This window comes from Podarcis erhardii, assembly GCF_964252035.2.
Source record: "Podarcis erhardii genome assembly, chromosome: 16".
Taxonomy (NCBI): domain Eukaryota; kingdom Metazoa; phylum Chordata; class Lepidosauria; order Squamata; family Lacertidae; genus Podarcis; species Podarcis erhardii.
The window spans coordinates 25,999,285-26,016,593 of record NC_138514.1 but is presented as its reverse complement, the minus strand read 5'-3'; the positions used below and the strand labels follow the sequence as shown (position 1 = coordinate 26,016,593).

The window sequence follows — 17,309 nt, the reverse complement described above, 5'->3', positions numbered from 1 at the left end:
CACTCCATCCGGGTACCTCCCGAACTAACGGGACCTAGGAGGGGAGGAGGCAGAGCGGGGGAAAGTAGGCGTTGCAATGGAAGGGGCGTGTCGGAAGGAACCCCCACATCCTCTTGGTTCAGTCCAAAATACGCGGGGAGAGGGAACGCTCTCTGTCTCCCATAGCGACGAGAAGCGGTGAGCCTGCGGCTTTCTTGCTGCCATAGAGACAGAGAGGGTCGCTTTCTTCTTTCGGCCTACTGTCTGAGCGGGTACCATCTTGACTCATCCCGTCTCCATGGCAACAGGATGCAGGCCTCTTTTGTCTTCAGCCTTCCATAATGATGGAGAAGCGACCAAATCTTCATCCTCTTCCCCACGGCAAATGGGGAAAATCTTCCCCTGCTGAATTATATTCATTTATAGGACACATTTATGGGCATAGTCCACACAAACCAGTTTTTTTATTTTGAAAACAAATTATAGGCCACTTAATCAGAAAATTCCCTAAGCTGTGTACTTAATAGAATTACCAATGACTCTCGAATAAATCAGCAAAACTTTTTTAAAAATACACATGACTAGAATTACATATGCTTCCTGAAACTTTGTCAGTTTTGCAATAGCACAAAAACAATACATACAGCGGTCCTGAAATACTGGTAATGGCAGCAGTATTTTTTAAAAAACATTTTTTTACTTATTTAAACAAGAACATACACTTCAAAAACACACAAGAACGAAAAAATGAAAGAAAAACAACAAATGAAAGAAAACTAGAATTAAACACGCACACAAAATTAATCTGGTTTGTTTCATTCACATTCCCTGGATAAGGAGATAATGATTATTGGCGTTGGGGGTGGGGGTGGGGTCATACAACAATGCTTTTAAAAAACTGTTATTTATAAATGGCAGCAGCATTACCAAGGCATATGCCAGTTAAGAATTTAAGAACAGCCTCCTGAATTAGGCCAGCTGCCAATCTAGTCCAGCATCCTCTTCTTACTGTGGCCAAGCAGGTGCCTCAATGGGAAACCTGAAAGCAGGATTCAACCACAAGAGCACCCTCTCCTGCTGCGGTTTATAACCACACAACACATTCAGAAAAACCTAGTATAAGACTGACAGCTTTGCGAACAATGAACGTCTTATTTAGGAGAAGCATATTTTATGGCTCTTGAAAGATCATTCTCCCTATCTGACATTAAAAGGTGCAGCTGATGAGTGGGTTACTGGCCCTTTCATTGTTGTGTAAAAATGGGGTGAGAGATCCTCTGCCTTTTTGTTTCAGCAATTTCCCCCAGAACGAGTTTTGCCTTATCGAGCCACACACCCTTGCCAGCCCTGCTGTACACCCTTTAGGTGGTTTTGCCTGGGTGGAATGTTTTCTTGCACTGCAATGATGCCTCCTGCTTGTCCTGAAGAGGTGTAGCTGTAGAACAAACTCTGACTTTTCTCTAGCCGGAAAATAACCTACTAAGGTAAGGCAAAAGTTGCATGCATTACTTTGCCTGCTTTTGCTCTCAATGTGCCAAACACCAAGAATGCAAATCTTTGGCTGAAACAGGTTTTCCACCAATGTTAAAACAACGTCCACCTGTACATTAAATATTATTGGAGGGAGAAAAAGGCAGGGACAAGGTTGCCAGCTTCTTTTTTATGGGCCTGACACCCACTGCAAGCTAAAATTATAGCTCTCCTTATTCCAGATGGGAGTTGTGAGTACTCTACAGCTCAAGCTGTGGAACTGTCAAACAGAAGAGGGCATGGCAGGGTTGTTGCTACAGTGTCTGAGAAAAAGTCTTGCATTGCACCTCTGTTTTATATTGCCCTGTCCAGTCTCTTGGTTGCTCTGAAGAGTGACCAGAAGATGAAAAGATGTTTAGATCAGTCAAATTGTAAACTCTGTGCATTTGGGGAGAGATCTCTTCTCCTGGCCTTTTAATTCACAGCTGAATGATAAGGAACAAGTGTGACCTGTGAGGACACTTTCCTAATCTTGGGTGTCTGTCGATACCTCAGTGAAACTGGTTTCGAAACTTTAAATAGGAATTGCCAAAAAGTGGTATTTTGACAAATGGATTAGCACAGCCATCACCAGTTTCATGTCCTCCACATGTTCTGGACTATAACTGAGGCTGATAAGAATTGTAGTCCAAAATAACTGGAGGGCACCAGGTTGGCAAAAGCTTGTCTACCAGTTATAAGCCTTTAAATGTTAAGGAAAATATTGGCCAGTTTTCTGTTATGTTGGGTGTTGCTGCAACTCAGGATTTCCAAACAGCTTTTTCTCCTTCCTCCAGCAGAGGAGTCTCAGCTTGTCTATTGCATTTTATAATTTTTTTGTCTTCCAATAGTTCTGGGTTTTGACACCCTTTATAGACTTGACCTTAAGCCTTCTAGTATGTCAATTTGAAAAACAGGAAAACAGGCACTTTTATTATTTTTTATAGCATCTGAGAGGTGGTGAATGTGGGATTACCCTTATTCCATATTCATAAGAATCCCGAATGATGAGCTTGGGCTGAACTGGAAAATGGCTACTTTGCTTATAGAGGTGAGCAGGGCTTTGCACCCTGACTGAAATCTGACCTTCTACCAAGCAGAGTCCAACCACTATCTACGCTGACTGGCTGTGGCTCCCCTGGGCTTTCAGGAGATTCCAAACCCTACCTGGAGTTGGATTCTATGATTCTATGCTGCCATTGGGGATTGAACCTAGGACCTCCTGAGTGCAAAGCAGATGCTGTACCACTGAGGCCCAAGGGCTCAGCAATTCTGAAATGTAAACATGGGAGGCAGAGGGGGAATTTGGCATGGGCAGCTTTCAGCAGTGAGATCGTATTTGCTGCCATTCCCAATTCCCCATGCTCAGCCACCACGGAGTCTTGGTCCGCTCTACACCAGTCCCTGAGAGTTGAAGGTAAAGAAAACATTTTAAAGTTTTGATGTGGCATGCTAAGCCACAGTTGTTATCCAAAGGACCATCTGCTCCCTTGCAAATTTATGGACTGATCAAAGAAAGCACTGGGTCATGCAGCATCTACTGAACCCCATCACAAAGGAGGCAGTGGTGGCCACCAACCTAGACGGCTTTAAAAGAGGACTGGGCAAATTCATGGGGAGAGGGTGATCAATGGCTATGCTCTGCCTCCATGGTCAGAGGCAGTGGTGCTTCTGAATTCCAGTTGCTGGAAGCCACAGGCTTGTGTTCAAGTCCTGCTTGCGGGTTTCCCATTGGGGCATCTGGTTGGCCAGGATGTTGGACTAGATGGGCCATTGGCCTGATCCAGCAGACTCTTCTTATGATCTTAACATACCTATTCTTTAGGATCTGTGTCAGGAAGCCCTGCTCCATATGCCAATGTCTTTAGAAGTGAAGCAGGTGGCAGCCACAGCAGGGCATTCTTAGTGGTGGCACTCCTGGTGTGGAATGATCTTTGCCCCTAATGACATTCATGGGAATAATTGCCTCACAGATACTCTGTACAATTGACTGACATTGTCCATGTCAAGCAACGACCGCCTATTGTCAGCTCAGTGGGTAGGCATGCAGATAAACCAACATTCACCAGTGTGGTCACAGCCCGCTGCTCACACACTTGCAGGCCACAGGTAAATATCTTAAAACCAGCAGAGAAACACCTTTCCCCCCAAAAAAGATCACATAATAGACATTCCAAATCTGTGTTTTGTTTTTACAAAAACCCGCTCTGGTAAAAACTAAGGTGCAAGAACAAGAGAGAAAAGGCAGGCAGCCTAGGCATCTCCAAGCTCAGTCCAAACAATCTCTGCTCCTATGGCTTTCAGAGGAGCTGTGTAAATGGAGAAAGACAGTCCTGGATTTCCAGCAACGAGTCTTAAGAATTTGGCCATGGGATGAATTCATAAAGAACGTCTCCTGCACAAGCACGGTGGATATCAAATGGCATGTGTGCACAGCAAAGCACTTTTGCTCACTGTCCACTCGTTCTGAAGAGGTTTGCACAGAAGATATCTCCAGCTGCAGTGCACCCTCTTTGGTGTAGTGATCCTGGAATCACTCACTCAAAATAGCTCCAGCATTTCAGAGGGGCCGCTATGGAGTCAATGGCACAAGGACTAAGACACAGAGGGTTAACATGTGTGCACAACCCCCTTCCCCTCCCACAAATATACCCCCTTTTTAAAAAGCAAAACAAAAACCACAGGATGAAAAGAAAAAATTCTGAACAAACAGAACAGCTCAGCAGGTTCTTGACGATTCCACCCCAATGGTTTCCTCAAAAAGGCAGCTGACGTCCCTGGTCAAAAGAGGGGAAAAAAGATTTCAGCAAGTGCAACTCAAGGGTGGGCTACCTGCAGCAGCTTTGGGGCAGTGACTCATTCCTTTTTGCATGCAGAAGGTCCCAGGTTCCAATCCTTGGTAAGTAAGGCAGGGAGAAGGACTCCTGCCAGAAACCCTGGTGAAACGCTGCCAGTCCGTGTAGATAATACCAAGGCTAGATTGTCCAATGGCCTGACTCAGTGTATGGCAGCTCCATATGTTAACACAACTCTGGGCTATTGACAGGAGCTCAGCATGCAAACACGTGGAACAAGCACCTCTGCTCAGTGACTGATGCAGCTGCCTATTGTGGCTGGTAGGGTGGACGGCAGGGAGCCAAACAGTAGGTGGCGCCAGAGTCAATGACAGCCAGAACCTACTAATTCTTTTTGTATATATCTAAATTAAAATCAGAAGTGTCTGGCGTGCTCTGGTCCATGGGGTCACGAAGAGTCAGACACGACTAAACGACTAAACAACAACAACAACAAATTAAAATCAATATATCAAAAATCTACAAAAGCAGCACAGTATATCCATAAAAGTCTTAATATTGGGATGGTAGAGTACTTAAGACTGTTAGGAAAGCCGAATTTTAAGTTGTACTGTGGAGAGGGAGTTCAGAGTGTCTGTATTTGTTAAAATCCCATTAAGCAGAACAAAATTTTTCAAGGTCCTCCGAGCCTTTGGCATCACATAATCTATGAGTTACTTTTTTCAGCTAATGCTAAATGCTGCATATAGTTTCTAGAGTGGTTTAACAATCAATTCCTCTTCCAAGGGAACTCTGGGAACCGTAGATCCCAGGATACTTTGTGGAAAGCCATGAGTTTATAGTGCTTTAATTGCATTAAATGGCACGAGAGTGCTTTAATTGCATAGTGTGGATTTCAATGGGTCTACTCAGAGTATGGTGATCAGCAGGCGGCTTTCCTCCCAAGAGGGGCCCATCACATTCAACCACAACTTGCAAGGTTTTCACCCTCGCTGGAGACAATGCACCAGACATTTACACTTATTACCATGCTCATCTCAAGAGTGCTTGTGGAGAACACAGCCCAATGAAGGTGGGCTCAAAGCAGAAAGCAAGAATAAACCTTCCCCCGCCCCAGCCATATACTGTGTGTTAACAAACAAAGGTTGAAAGACAGGATGTTGCCTTTTATTACCAATTAAGCACAATTAACTCCACCAGGACTTCTATTTCAGCACATCAGCCTAGAGAGAGAGAGAGATGGAAGGCACATTAATTTCACAAGTAAATACCAGCTGTCCATTAAAATCAATTATGCTTGTTAGTAAACAGGAAAAGGAAAAAGGCAAATACCAGTGAGGGGGTTGTCACCCCATAAAACTGACTGGTAACAATTCAATTATGCTTTTCACGCAGAATGAGTTTATGAAACTCACTGCCGCAAAGTTTAGTGATGGCCAGCAATGTAAATAGCAGGACAATAGAAATACATGGAAATGAGGGGGGGGAAAGGGGGAAGTGGTCTATTGGTGGTTTGGGGTTTAGGTGACTAAATGGAACATCCCACCGCAGAGACAGTCTACCCCAGAAGAGCAGGTGCTGGGGAACAATCAGTGCAAGAGCTCCTTATGAACCATCTTACTTAAAAGCAGACTGGAACAAAAAAGGTCTGTTAATAAGAGCATACAAAGGGCTCTGCCAGTTCTGTCTAGACCAGCATACTGTTTTGCCACAGTGCCTGTCTGGGGGCTGATGGGAGTTGTAGTCCAACAACAACATCTGAAGTGCCCCCATTTGCCAAAGGCTGCCATAAATAATTATTATTTTAGGCTCCATAAGAGACAGGATTTGTTGAGTGAGAATATAGGGGGACAGATGAACTAAAAAAAGAAAGAGAAAGAGACTTTACTTAGATGCCAATTCTAATGAAAATACACAGCTTCTGCAACACTTTATTTTATGGGGGAGATGAGCACGCAAAGTCTGGAGCGGAGCAGAGCCAAGGCTGCATATGAAGCCAAACAGGGGCAGATCCTCTACAGCTTCAGGTTAGAAACAGCCAGCCAAGGCAGGGAGGCCCAGAGAGGACAGCAGAGACCAAAGGAACTACCTCCCTGTGTGCACCAAGCAGGTGAAACACAGAGACACACACATACATGCACATGAATGAAAGGAGCTGGGTGAGAGCAATTCCAGTGCCTGCAGCCAAAAATGGGGGGGGGGCGGGGGGTCCGTGTTTGGGAAAACACAAGACAGACACCACACACTACTATACTTTCACATCAGCTCCTCAATCATTTTATCTTGGCCTGGGGCTTCCTTTCTACAGTCTTCCGCAGCTGCAATGAGAAGAAAGGGCCACGGCTCATTTAAGGATGGAACGAAAGCTCTCGCCTCGAGTTTGACCAAGTGGTTTTTAAAAAAGGAGTTCATTTCACAGGAGAATAGTATTGTGTGTTATATTTCCGAAGGCAGGTTGGTAATCTGAACTGTAAAACTTTTAAAAGAATTTGTACCCGAGCTTGCTTTTTCCTCTGCCCTCCTGTTGCTTCCCCCCCCCCCCATGTGTCATGTATTTTTAAATTCTCCATTAGCTCAAACTCAATTAAGATGAAGAAAGCTCCTCCAAAGGAGATGATGGACAGGGCCAAAAATATTTATGGTGCAACAGGCAAGACGAATGCTTCCAAGGCACCTTACCTGTGGCACTCCTTTGAGAAAGTCAGGAAGTTGAAATTCTCCTTTGTAGACCTTCAAAGAAAACAAGCGCGCTTTTAAACCTTTTTAAACACAAGTTTTGATTTAATTAAGAACCGGTGCAGTGATATGGTTAGATCCGAGTTCATAGCCCCCCACAAGCCATGGAGTTCACTGAGTGACCTTGGCCCAGTCACTAGGAAAGGGGCCCCTGAACGTTAGGTCCAGTTGCGGATGACTCTGGGGTTGCGGTGCTCATCTCGCTTTATTGGCCAAGGGAGCTGGCGTACAGCTTCCGGGTCATTTGGCCAGCATGACTAAGCCTCTTCTGGTGAACCAGAGCAGCACACAGAAACGCCGTTTACCTTCCTGCCAGAGTGGTACCTATTTATCTACTTGAACTTTGACATGCTTTTGAACTGCTAGGTGGGCAGGAGCAGGGACTGAGCAATGGGAGCTCACCCCATTGCGGGGATTTGAACCACCAACCTTCTGATCAGCAAGTCCTAGTCTCTGTGGTTTAACACACTACCCATGTCCCTCTGGCCCAGTCACTACCTCTCACCATATTTACTTTACTGGGTTTTTATGGAGCTAAAATAGAGGCTGCTGTAAGCTCCTTGGGAAATGAAATAATATATGTGTTTCTCTCAGGTACCTTTCAGACAGGATGAATGTGGCAACTTAACAAAGGAACAAAAACTATTACAAAGATGCTCAACTCAGATAACGAATATCAGCAGCGAAACAAAGCATCAAGCTAAAAAAATATCCAGGAACAGAAAGAACAAGCCTGTTTAAAGCCACTTGAAAAGCTTTAATGAATTTAAGGAAAAGACCATAAAAATTGACAGAAGCACTTTCTCTTTTTTTGAGAGGGGAGGGGAGTGTGGAACACCATGAAGATACGTCAAATGCTAACTGTATGCTCCTTGGGGCAAATGCTTCAGTTTTGCCAACAGCGCAGTGTATCATTCTAGGTAAATAACAATATTATAGTAACAATAAGCCTTGTCTGTTACCCTTCTAGTGTTTTCCAAAACTTTCTGATCCGGCTTCCCGTAGTTAGGGGGGTTGGCGTAGGGGTCATAGCCAAGTTTCGCCAGCATCGGGGCAATCACAGGCATGTCATGAAGGACGTCATCAGGGATCTTCCCCACCCATTTTGACAAAGCTTCCACGTTCACTGGCTTGATTACTTGGTCGGTAGATCTTTCAACTCTGCAAAAGAAAGGATCTTTTAATAAAAAATGATCACATTTCAAGTCACTATGGTGCTGCGGTTAGTGTGTTGCACTAGGAGCCAGGAGACCAGGGTTCAACCCCACCCCCACCTCCCAAATTTGGCCACGGTGCTCAACTGGGTGACCTTGGGCCACTCACTGCCTCTCAGCCTAACCTACCTCACAGGGGTGTTGTGAGGGTTAAATGAGAGGGAGAACACCTGTACACCACCCTGTGCTCCTTGGAAGAAAAGGTGGGATATACATGCAATACATGTATTTCCAGGTACAGTGGACACTCGGGTTGCGAACGTGATCTGTGCGGGATGCATGTTCACAACCCGTGTTCGCGTGTGTGCGCACGCGCGGGTTGCGATTCGGCGCTTCTGCGTATGTGCAACCGCTGAAACCCAGAAGTAACCCGTTCCAGTGGTCCGCAACCTGAAAAAACCCAACCTGAAAGTGGCTGTGACCACTATTGATCAAAACACTGGATTTTATTTGCACACTTAAGAGAAGCCTGCTGGAAAAAAAAATACATCAAGACATCTACAAAAAAACTACAGCCACCCAGAGCCCATAGATTTGCTCTGTATATTCTGGAGAATATAGTGGCTTGGAAGCTTTCCCAAAGGTGCATAAGAAGAGCCTGCTGGATCAGGCCCATCTGGTCCACACCCTGTTCTCACAGTGGCCAACCAGGTGCCTCAAAGGGGCATGACCTGAGCACAAGAGCCCTTTCTCCTCCTGCAGTTTCCAGCAGCTGACATTCAGAAGCCTCTGACAGCGAAGGCAGAACATAGACATCATGGCTAGCAGCCACTTATCACAGCTTTTTAACCCATGAATTAATTTAAACCACACACACTTTTCCAGGGCAGGGGAAGGCTCACACATCACAATTTCTTCTATGGATGACTCAAGAGGCCAGAGATAAGCCCAGCAAAGAGGGAGAGCACAGCTAGGAGCAGGAGAATTTGGAGGGGGTTGGAGTTGCCTTCCTTTCCAAACACAGGAAACTGCCTTATTGGACCCAACCAGCTCAGTCGTGTCCACATAGACAGGCAGCATGGTTCTCCAGGGTTTAGACAGGGTTCCCTCCCAGCCCTGCCTAGAGACACCACTGGGCTATGGCCCTTCTCTCCCTCTCACTACCCAGCCAACGTCAGCTTTGGGAAATTGCATCTGCCAAGGTAAAGCACTGCTCCAGACAGAAACTCTGCCCTGAACTGCCAATCCTTGGATTTCACAGCAGATTAAAATAGAATCCCAGGCATTCTGATGCTCTTGGACACAGAGCTCCCTTAATGGATTGTCAGTATGGTGCTACACTTTCACAGCAGCCCAGGCTGGGGGGGGGGGGGGGACAAATGCAAAACTCAAAAAAGGAGGATGGGAGCAGAGTCTCTCTCCATCTGCATCCTAGAATGAGCGAGAGCAGGGGATGACTCTGGCTAGTGGGTTTCCTGGTAGCATCTGGTCAGTCTGATGTAGGAAGCAAGAGTTGTTCTTATAATAATAGATGAACAGACTGAAATCCAGACACCACACCCCCCCATCGCCACATCCTAAGAGAAGATAAGCAAGTGTAGAAACCAACACACACACACACACACACACACACAAACGTCGCACATCCTTCTTGCAGATTTGTGGGTTTTGTTTACAGTAATGAAAAGGAAACTTGGCCCAGATCCTCTCCGGGGAAAATGACACCTCCCCCCCCCCTTTCAGAGGCTGCTGCAGACACAGATGTTTTCCATCAAGGAGAGGGCAAATGCCAGAATTTTTCAGCACTCAGCTATGGCAAGACTGCCTGCCAGCAGCCACGCTGGCGATGCCCCCAAGCCACAGAGAGTCCCGTGCTGATCTGCGCTGGTGCCAACCCCTTCCCTGCAAAAAGCCTCCTTTTGGACGCCCTTGCGCCGGCTTTCGAAGCAAGCTCGCGGGAGATAGGAAAAACACGCCCGGAAATTGCTAGAGGGCTGCGGAGTCGCCCAGAGCGACAAATGCAAGAAGGCCTGGTTATCCAGAGGCCAGAAAACAGCTCAGGCTGGAACACGCCAGCAAAGGCCACTGAGCTCAAAGTAAATATTGTTTCGTAATGGGAGATGGATGGAATCATTAGAGAGAGAAGGGAGGAATGAACTGGGCTCCCTTTCCCCTCTTTTAACTCTTCCCCTGTTCTTCTACCCCAAAAGACACACACGTATATTTTGCAAAGTGTCTTAATGAGCTTGATTAGCCCATGGAAACTGCTTTTAAGTACCGCCTCAAGCCACTTGATTGAGATCTGCGTCTCTGCAAGGCTGATCAAGAGAAGTTCCTCAAATGGCATTTTCCTCCCAATCCTGCCAGCCCCCAGCTAAGATGAGAGGCACCCAAAGAGATCTATTTTTGTCATATGCAGGTGGAAGGGCAGGAGAATGAGAATGCCCTGTCCATATGCAAAGGAGATGCTGTGCCACTGAGCCAACTGTGCTGTTCATGCATGGCTCCAAAACAGGCTGGAAACCTACAAAAAGAGGACCCTTCCACCTCTTCAAAGGTGGGATTTAGCAGCCTACAAGGGCTGCAGACAGAGAAGTATCAAAGACAGCTTCGTGGTGAAGCATCCCAAGCCAAAAGAAGTTCCAAACCTTGGCCTGGAAGTCCTCACTGCTAGGGGGGGTGTCTCAAGAGTGCCAATCACAATCATCAGGGGAGGGCAGATTTCCAGCCCACGGGACCTCCTCCTTCAGCCTTTACTGGAACCCCAGTGCCCACCACTCAGAACCAAATATAATATCATTAACTCAGCCAGGCACACATGTGAACAGCATTAGGGTTCGGGGTGCCTCTGAGCATACACCGAGCATGGGGATTTGTGCTCAACGCCAGAACCAACCTCAAAACGCCTTTCAGACAAGCCCATCTCAAAAGTCTTTCCCCTGCCCTTTCAGACTACTACGGAAACCACATTTTAAGTTTCTTTTTCCTAATCAAATATGACCGAAGTAAAGCAGGGCGGGGGTGGAGATTTATACAGAACGTAAAATGGAATACTTACTTACGAAAGGTAAGCAAAATTAAAATGCTAATATTTTCAATTTCATTGTTCTGTATGGGAAAATGACAATAAAGATATTGTATATTGTAGAACCAAACTATCTGCAGCAGCGGCGTGGGGAAGTTCAGGCCCAATAGCTGAATGCACCCCCCTGCCCCCTAAAACTATCCCCAGCAGGGGCAGATTTTAGGGCTGTGTGAATGGAGCACATGCATTAGATGTTGTGCGAAAGGAGCGCAGTCTCAATACATCTTATGTTCTGTTAGTGCTAGGAAAGAGTTTAGTTTAATAGTGGTTTATGAGGGAAATGGATGCATCTGTGTTAGAACTAGCTTGGTGGGATTCATAGTCTGTGTAGGGTTGCAAGTATTTCAGGAGTGTTAGCAATAACGATTCACCCTGGTGTGCAGACTTTATAGCTACGATACACACAATACAGTGGATGGTCAGTCAGGCACGAAGTATGCATGTTTTTGAAGAACTCTAAAAATGCATACTTGATTCTGACCAAACTATACACTTCCAGAGTTAATGCTAAACACATTACATCTGGTAAATGAGCCACCATAACCGCTAGGGGGCCATGAATATTTGTGTCCAGAGCTATTTAGACTCATCTACCCATGTACTATCTGAAACCAGCATTGGTCACCAGATGCAAAAAATTTGCCACCCCTATGTGCCCCACAGAAGATTCCCTCCAAGAAAAAGTGGCTCCAAAAGGACCCCTACACCACCTTAAGATAATTTTCTCCCTACAAAGATTTTCTGGAAAACCCTCAAGGGATGCCCCACCCCAGGGAGGAACCGACTCACTTTGAGAGGGAGACGCCCCCGGCTTTCCCAATCATTTCTTCGTGGTGCAAAACGGCAGGGTCCCACGGGATGTGGAGGAACTTGAGGAGCGTTTGTAGCCACCTCTCGGGGTGCAAGACAAGCTGCTCGTAATGGACCATCATGCAACGGTCCAAGCCAGCCTCCAAGCACTGGTTATACATGGTCTCTATGGCCCGATTCCACTTGGTCAAGCAGTCCCTGTAGCTGCTGAGGTCAAAGCCAGCGATGGTGACCTTCCTGGAGATCATGGAGTGGACGGAGGCCCGGCCGTCCCGCACCATCAAGACGAACTTGGCGTTGGGGAAGATCCGGGCGAGGTACGCCAGGGACTTGAGGGCAAAGGGGTCCTTATTGCACAGGTAGGGGGCTGGCTCCCCATGCTTCACAATGATCTCCAGCAAGAAGGCCCTCATAGCCGAATCCAAGACCTCGTCCGTGACGCCGGCCTCATCGAGCCGGATCTTCTCCTTGCTCGACCGAGCCCACATCTGCTTGACGGCCAGGATGCGGGGGATCACCCGCGTCTCTTCCCCGCAACGGATGTCCGGGTGAGCGTCCAGCATCGCCCGCATCAAGGTGGTGCCACTTCGAGGGACCCCTCCGATGAAGATCAAGGGCATGTCTTTGTGGTAGGCCAAGGTGGCGTTCTCTGGCGAACCCAAACCAGCTCTCAAAGTGGCCCTGACTGGCTCCGGGCGGACTATCTGCCTGCGCTCCTCCATCTGGTGGTGGCACTCCATGGCGTGCTGGCCCAGGAAGAAGACCGTCACTGAGCTGACCACCAGGCACGCCAGCAGCAGGTTCTGCTTGAGTTTGCCAACCATCTTCCTGCAGAACGGTGCCTCACACAACTGAAACAGATAGCTTGGGCCACGTCAACGATTCAGGCCATGAAGAAGCTAAATCTGAAAGCGAAAGAAAGAAATTGCGGTCAGGACAATCTACATACAACCTCCTCCAGCCCGTAACAACACATATTCATGGAGGACTATCAAAGGCTGTGTTCTGCCTCCGTGGTCAGAGGCAAGAAGGCTTGTCTGTGCCAGTGTTCTTGTGCTCGGTTCTCACTTGCAGGCTTCCCATTAAGGGCATCTGGCTGGCCACTGTGAGAACAGGATGCTGGACTAGATGGGCCACTGGCCAGTGATCTAGCAGCCTCTTCTCATGGTCAAAATGACACACTTCTCAGAAACAGCCGCACCCAGGTTACGGTACCGTTTGCTCCAGGAGGAGCACGGCAGTGTTCAAAATTAACAAGGCACATTTTGCATCTGGCACAGGTCCAATTGTGACCACATGGGAGATCTCTGGGTGCCAGTTTGGCGACCGGGGTAAGCAAAATGTCACTTACAGAAGGATCTGAAATATTTTCGGTGATACTTGAATTTGTTTTATTCTGCATTGTTTTAATGTGTTGTAAATTGCTTTGAAATTTATTCTTTAAAATATAAAGCGGTATAGAAATGAAATGAACAACAAAGATCAATGGAGAAAAAACAGCACCTAGACATTCTGTTGTGGCAACTGCAACCAAGGTTTAAGGTGCCATTTGGCGATTAGATTATTGATCTGAGTTTCTAACGCTGAAACTAGGGTGCTCCTTGGCACTTCCAACATCTTGGGGCCATAGGCCCATGAGACAAATTAGCCTAAGATTTGAAGATGTTCATTTATATGTACGGATGCCTCTGGGGAATTAAGATGAAGGGCTGACGTCACCAGCGCAACCCATTGCAGGGTGCCCCGATACTGTTTTAAGTCCCTGTTGCCATATAATAATATATAGACAGTGGTACCTCAGGTTACATACGCTTCAGGTTACATACGCTTCAGGTCACAGATTCCGCTAACCCAGAAATAGTACCTCGGGTTAAGAACTTTGCTTCAGGATGAGAACAGAAAGCGTGCGGCGGCGGCAGGAAGCCCCATCAGCTAAAGTGGTGCTTCAGGTTAAGAACAGTTTCACGTTAAGAACGGACCTCCAGAACGAATTAAGTACTTAACCCAAGGTACCACTATATTAGGGTCTGCCTCCCCCACTTGCTCTGCTGTTCGTCATCCCCACCTCCCCCTCTTTACGCTTCTTCCACACCTGACCAAGCCCCTCACTTTATGCCTCTTCTACCCTCTCACCTGTCCCCACCCCCAGCTTGCTCCAGCAGCTGTTTGATGCTGAACTACCATAACTCATTTCCACAACAGCAGCAGGTGGAGAGGAAACACAGGTTTGGACCTGCCCGTCTAAGAAGCAGAGGCAGCCAAAAGCACTGCCAAGCCGCCCCTCGAGGGATGGATGCCTCCAACAGCTGAGGTTCTGACTATTTGGACAAATTAATTCCATCTTGCTTTGACAGCTGCTTTTGCTGGGTGAGGCCAAAGGCCCGTCACCATGTTGCTCCCAGCGGTGGCAAGGCAGGTGTCTCTTTGTCCCCAAGTGCACTGTATGCAGAGGTACACGATCTCTGCACATGGAGGCTCCATTAACTAAACGCAGCTCAAATAAATTCATGGGAGAGGATCGGATATCCTAGAGGACTACCTCTGAAGGAAGCAGACTCCCTTTCACGGGAGGTTTTCAAGCAGAGGTTGGGTGGTCATCTGTCATGGATTCTCTACCTAAGATTCCTGCATTGCAGGGGATTGGACTAAATGACCCTTAAGGTCCCTTTCCAACTTGACAATTAGGATACTATGTGTGGAACAATGCACAGCGTCCATTTATGAAAAAAACCATCTTTTTATTTAAAGCAAGCCACTATTGTTTGTGGCTGCAAAGACTTATAAAAGGGAACCTGCATCAGCATATGGAGACAGAAAAGGCTATCAGCAGCTATGACAGGAAAGCAAGCTCCACATTCAGAGGCAGTCTACCTCCGAATGCTGTTACTATGGGGGAATTACAGGCAAGAGCTGTTCCATTCACACCCGCTTGTAGGCCTCCCCAAACAATCTGGTGGGTCATTGCAGGAGATGGGAAGGAGGACTAGATATAGTTTGGATCCAGCAGCAAAGAGGACTAGTGGAAAGAAAGGAAACACAAGAGAAGCTTGCTGGATCAGGTTAAATGGTCCATCTAGTCAGCATTCTGTCTTACAGTAGCCAACTATGCCTGTGGGAAACCTGTAAGCAGGATTTGAGCACCAGAGCCCTCTCCCCTCCTGCGGTTTCCAGCAACTGGTATTCAGAAATGTTCCTGTCTCTGACTGTGGAGACACACAATAGCTATGAATCCTCCATAAATTTGTCCTCTACTCACATATTCAAGGGACACTGGAGTGTTTCTAGCAGGAAAGCCACTGCACATTTCTTCCCCCCCCACACCCCCCCCCTAAATACCTCAAGTGTTTCTGGGTGGGTAACGAACCCAGAGGAAATTGAATTAGGAGGTGATCTGGGTTCACGGGCAGAATATTAACGTCGGGAAATAAATTAATCATAGATGACTAACTCGAGATGATGGGGGGGACTAAATTGATTTGCAGCAGGAACTCTTGTGAAATGAATAAAGAGTAAATGAACTGAACTCTCTTGGGATGAACCAATTTGGGTGGGCTGCTGCCGACTGACTGAACAGCTCACCTGGGGCGAGCATGGACAGGAAATTAGCCGGATCATCTCCTGTGACATTTAAGTTTGTGTCTACAGACTCTTAATCTTTTATGCAACCCACCTGCTGCAGGGTGCTATGAGGCATAGTAAGAAAGATTATTTGGGACAGATGCCCTCTTGCAAGTAAGTGGATGAGATCTCCTGAAAGCTGTGTTAGGATTCTCTTCAAAGGGGCATTCTAACCATGTTCAGAGGCCCCTTCTCAATCTTTTTAAATTTAAAATGCCCTGCTCAGAGATCCCCATATATGTCAGAATCAATTTACAATCAATATAAAGACACAGTATATCCCAGCAGGTATAAAACACCCTTCATTTCCAACACAAAGCAGATTCAAAATACAGCAAAGAACAGTTTCTCTGAACATGTACAGACCACTATACTCAGTTTTTTGGGGAAAAAACACAGGGTATGGAGTTATTGTACATGACCAGAAAGTTTTTCTATCTACATCTTAAACAAACACCTCTAATAGAAACCATCCAGAAGATCAAAGACACACAAATATCTGGTTTTTCTGGCTTAACAAACTTTCTGCTCAATTAATGAAACACAAATATGAATTATTTAGCTGGCAACTGAGTCATTCAAAATCCTCGGTGGCAACGCTGGCTGGCTGCTCTTCTCAAGAGGTTGGTATCTTTAAAAGAGCATTTTTAAAAACGCCTCCGAGCATATGCAGAGTACAGTTCCGACACACATACTGCTTCAGTCTTCTGCGTAAAAGCAGATTAAAATAAAGCAGGTGGGGGAATTCTGTGCGTGATCAGAAACTTTCTATTTCAACAAAAAGGGAAAAAAATCAGTGGAAGGGCAAAGCACCTCTGAGCACGTGGGAGGCACCCTTTGTTAGGGAACAAGCCTACATACGAAGAAACAGGCTTGGTGGAATCTGTGCATGCTCAGAGACGCTCTCCCCCGATCCCCGTTTTCTGAAAAAGCAGCAACGCAGAGTTTATAGAAAGCACGAGAAAGAAATAGTAAGAAGCATCAAGCCAGCACCCACGCAGGCAGAGAGGATGTCGTCTTCTCGGCTCTGCGGTCGGTTAAATGGGATCCGAGCTCCTGATTACCCGCCCCCAGGAGTTCAGGGATCAGCCGCGTGCACCACACAGGAAAGCCGCCGCGATGCAAGGGGTGGGGGCTCCCACTTTACCTGTCGGGGGTCTCCTCGCCGATCCCATCCTGTCCCCGCCGCTCCCGCTGTGCCTCCAAGCGTCGCCAGGCTTCTAGTCCGCTCCGTCCGCTGCGGCGCTGCCATGGAAATCACAAGCCCTCCCAGGATTGGCCGTTGTGTCGCCGCGCCCCATTGGTGGCGCGAGGGGGTGATGGGCAGGAGGGCGGGGCTTTCCTCTGGCTCCACCCCACCCCCAGATTCCTTCCAGCCTGGGCTTCCCCCATCACCACCCACGTGGGTCATCTGGACAGGCAGCTGGATCAGAGCGCACAGCTGGCGGCGAGGGGGGGGGAGAAGCGCAGCTGGAAGGATGGGCCTAACGTGAAATATGGGCATCGTAACCCTAATAATAGCTGCATTGAGTACTGCTACTGTTCCCTACAACCAGTTACAGATAGGTAGCCGTGTTGGTCTGCCATAGTCAAAACAAAAAATTCCTTCCAGTAGCACCTTAA

At 47.1% G+C, this 17,309-nt stretch overlaps 1 protein-coding gene across 4 annotated transcripts; it reads right to left on the bottom strand.

Moving 5' to 3' along the window:
* Positions 1-3,655: 3,655 nt before the first annotated feature.
* Positions 3,656-16,987, bottom strand: TPST1 (tyrosylprotein sulfotransferase 1). 4 transcript variants are annotated; one of them, XM_081843828.1, is made up of 7 exons: positions 16,834-16,987; positions 12,048-12,973; positions 7,982-8,180; positions 6,963-7,013; positions 6,530-6,601; positions 5,458-5,506; positions 3,656-4,265 (listed from the first exon to the last, which is right to left on the bottom strand). In XM_081843828.1, the coding sequence occupies exons 2-5, from the start codon at positions 12,890-12,892 to the stop codon at positions 6,557-6,559; spliced, it is 1,140 nt and encodes a 379-aa protein (XP_081699954.1). In that variant the 5' UTR covers positions 12,893-12,973; positions 16,834-16,987; the 3' UTR covers positions 3,656-4,265; positions 5,458-5,506; positions 6,530-6,556. The 4 variants fall into 4 exon arrangements, with proteins under 4 accessions (XP_081699954.1, XP_081699953.1, XP_081699955.1 ...); XM_081843827.1 differs by having other exon boundaries at positions 6,538-6,601; XM_081843829.1 differs by lacking the exon at positions 6,530-6,601.
* Between the last annotated feature and the right edge of the window lie 322 nt (positions 16,988-17,309).

Coding starts and splice junctions, on each gene's coding strand:
- TPST1 (XM_081843828.1), bottom strand. CDS start 12,892: ATGGTTGGCAAACTCAAGCAGAACCTGCTGCTGGCGTGCCTGGTGGTC. Junction 8,181..12,047: donor GGGGGCGTCTCCCTCTCAAA/GTGAGTCGGTTC, acceptor TTTCTTTTGCAG/AGTTGAAAGATCTACCGACC. Junction 6,602..6,962: donor TTCTCAAAGGAGTGCCACAG/GTAAGGTGCCTT, acceptor TTCTCATTGCAG/CTGCGGAAGACTGTAGAAAG.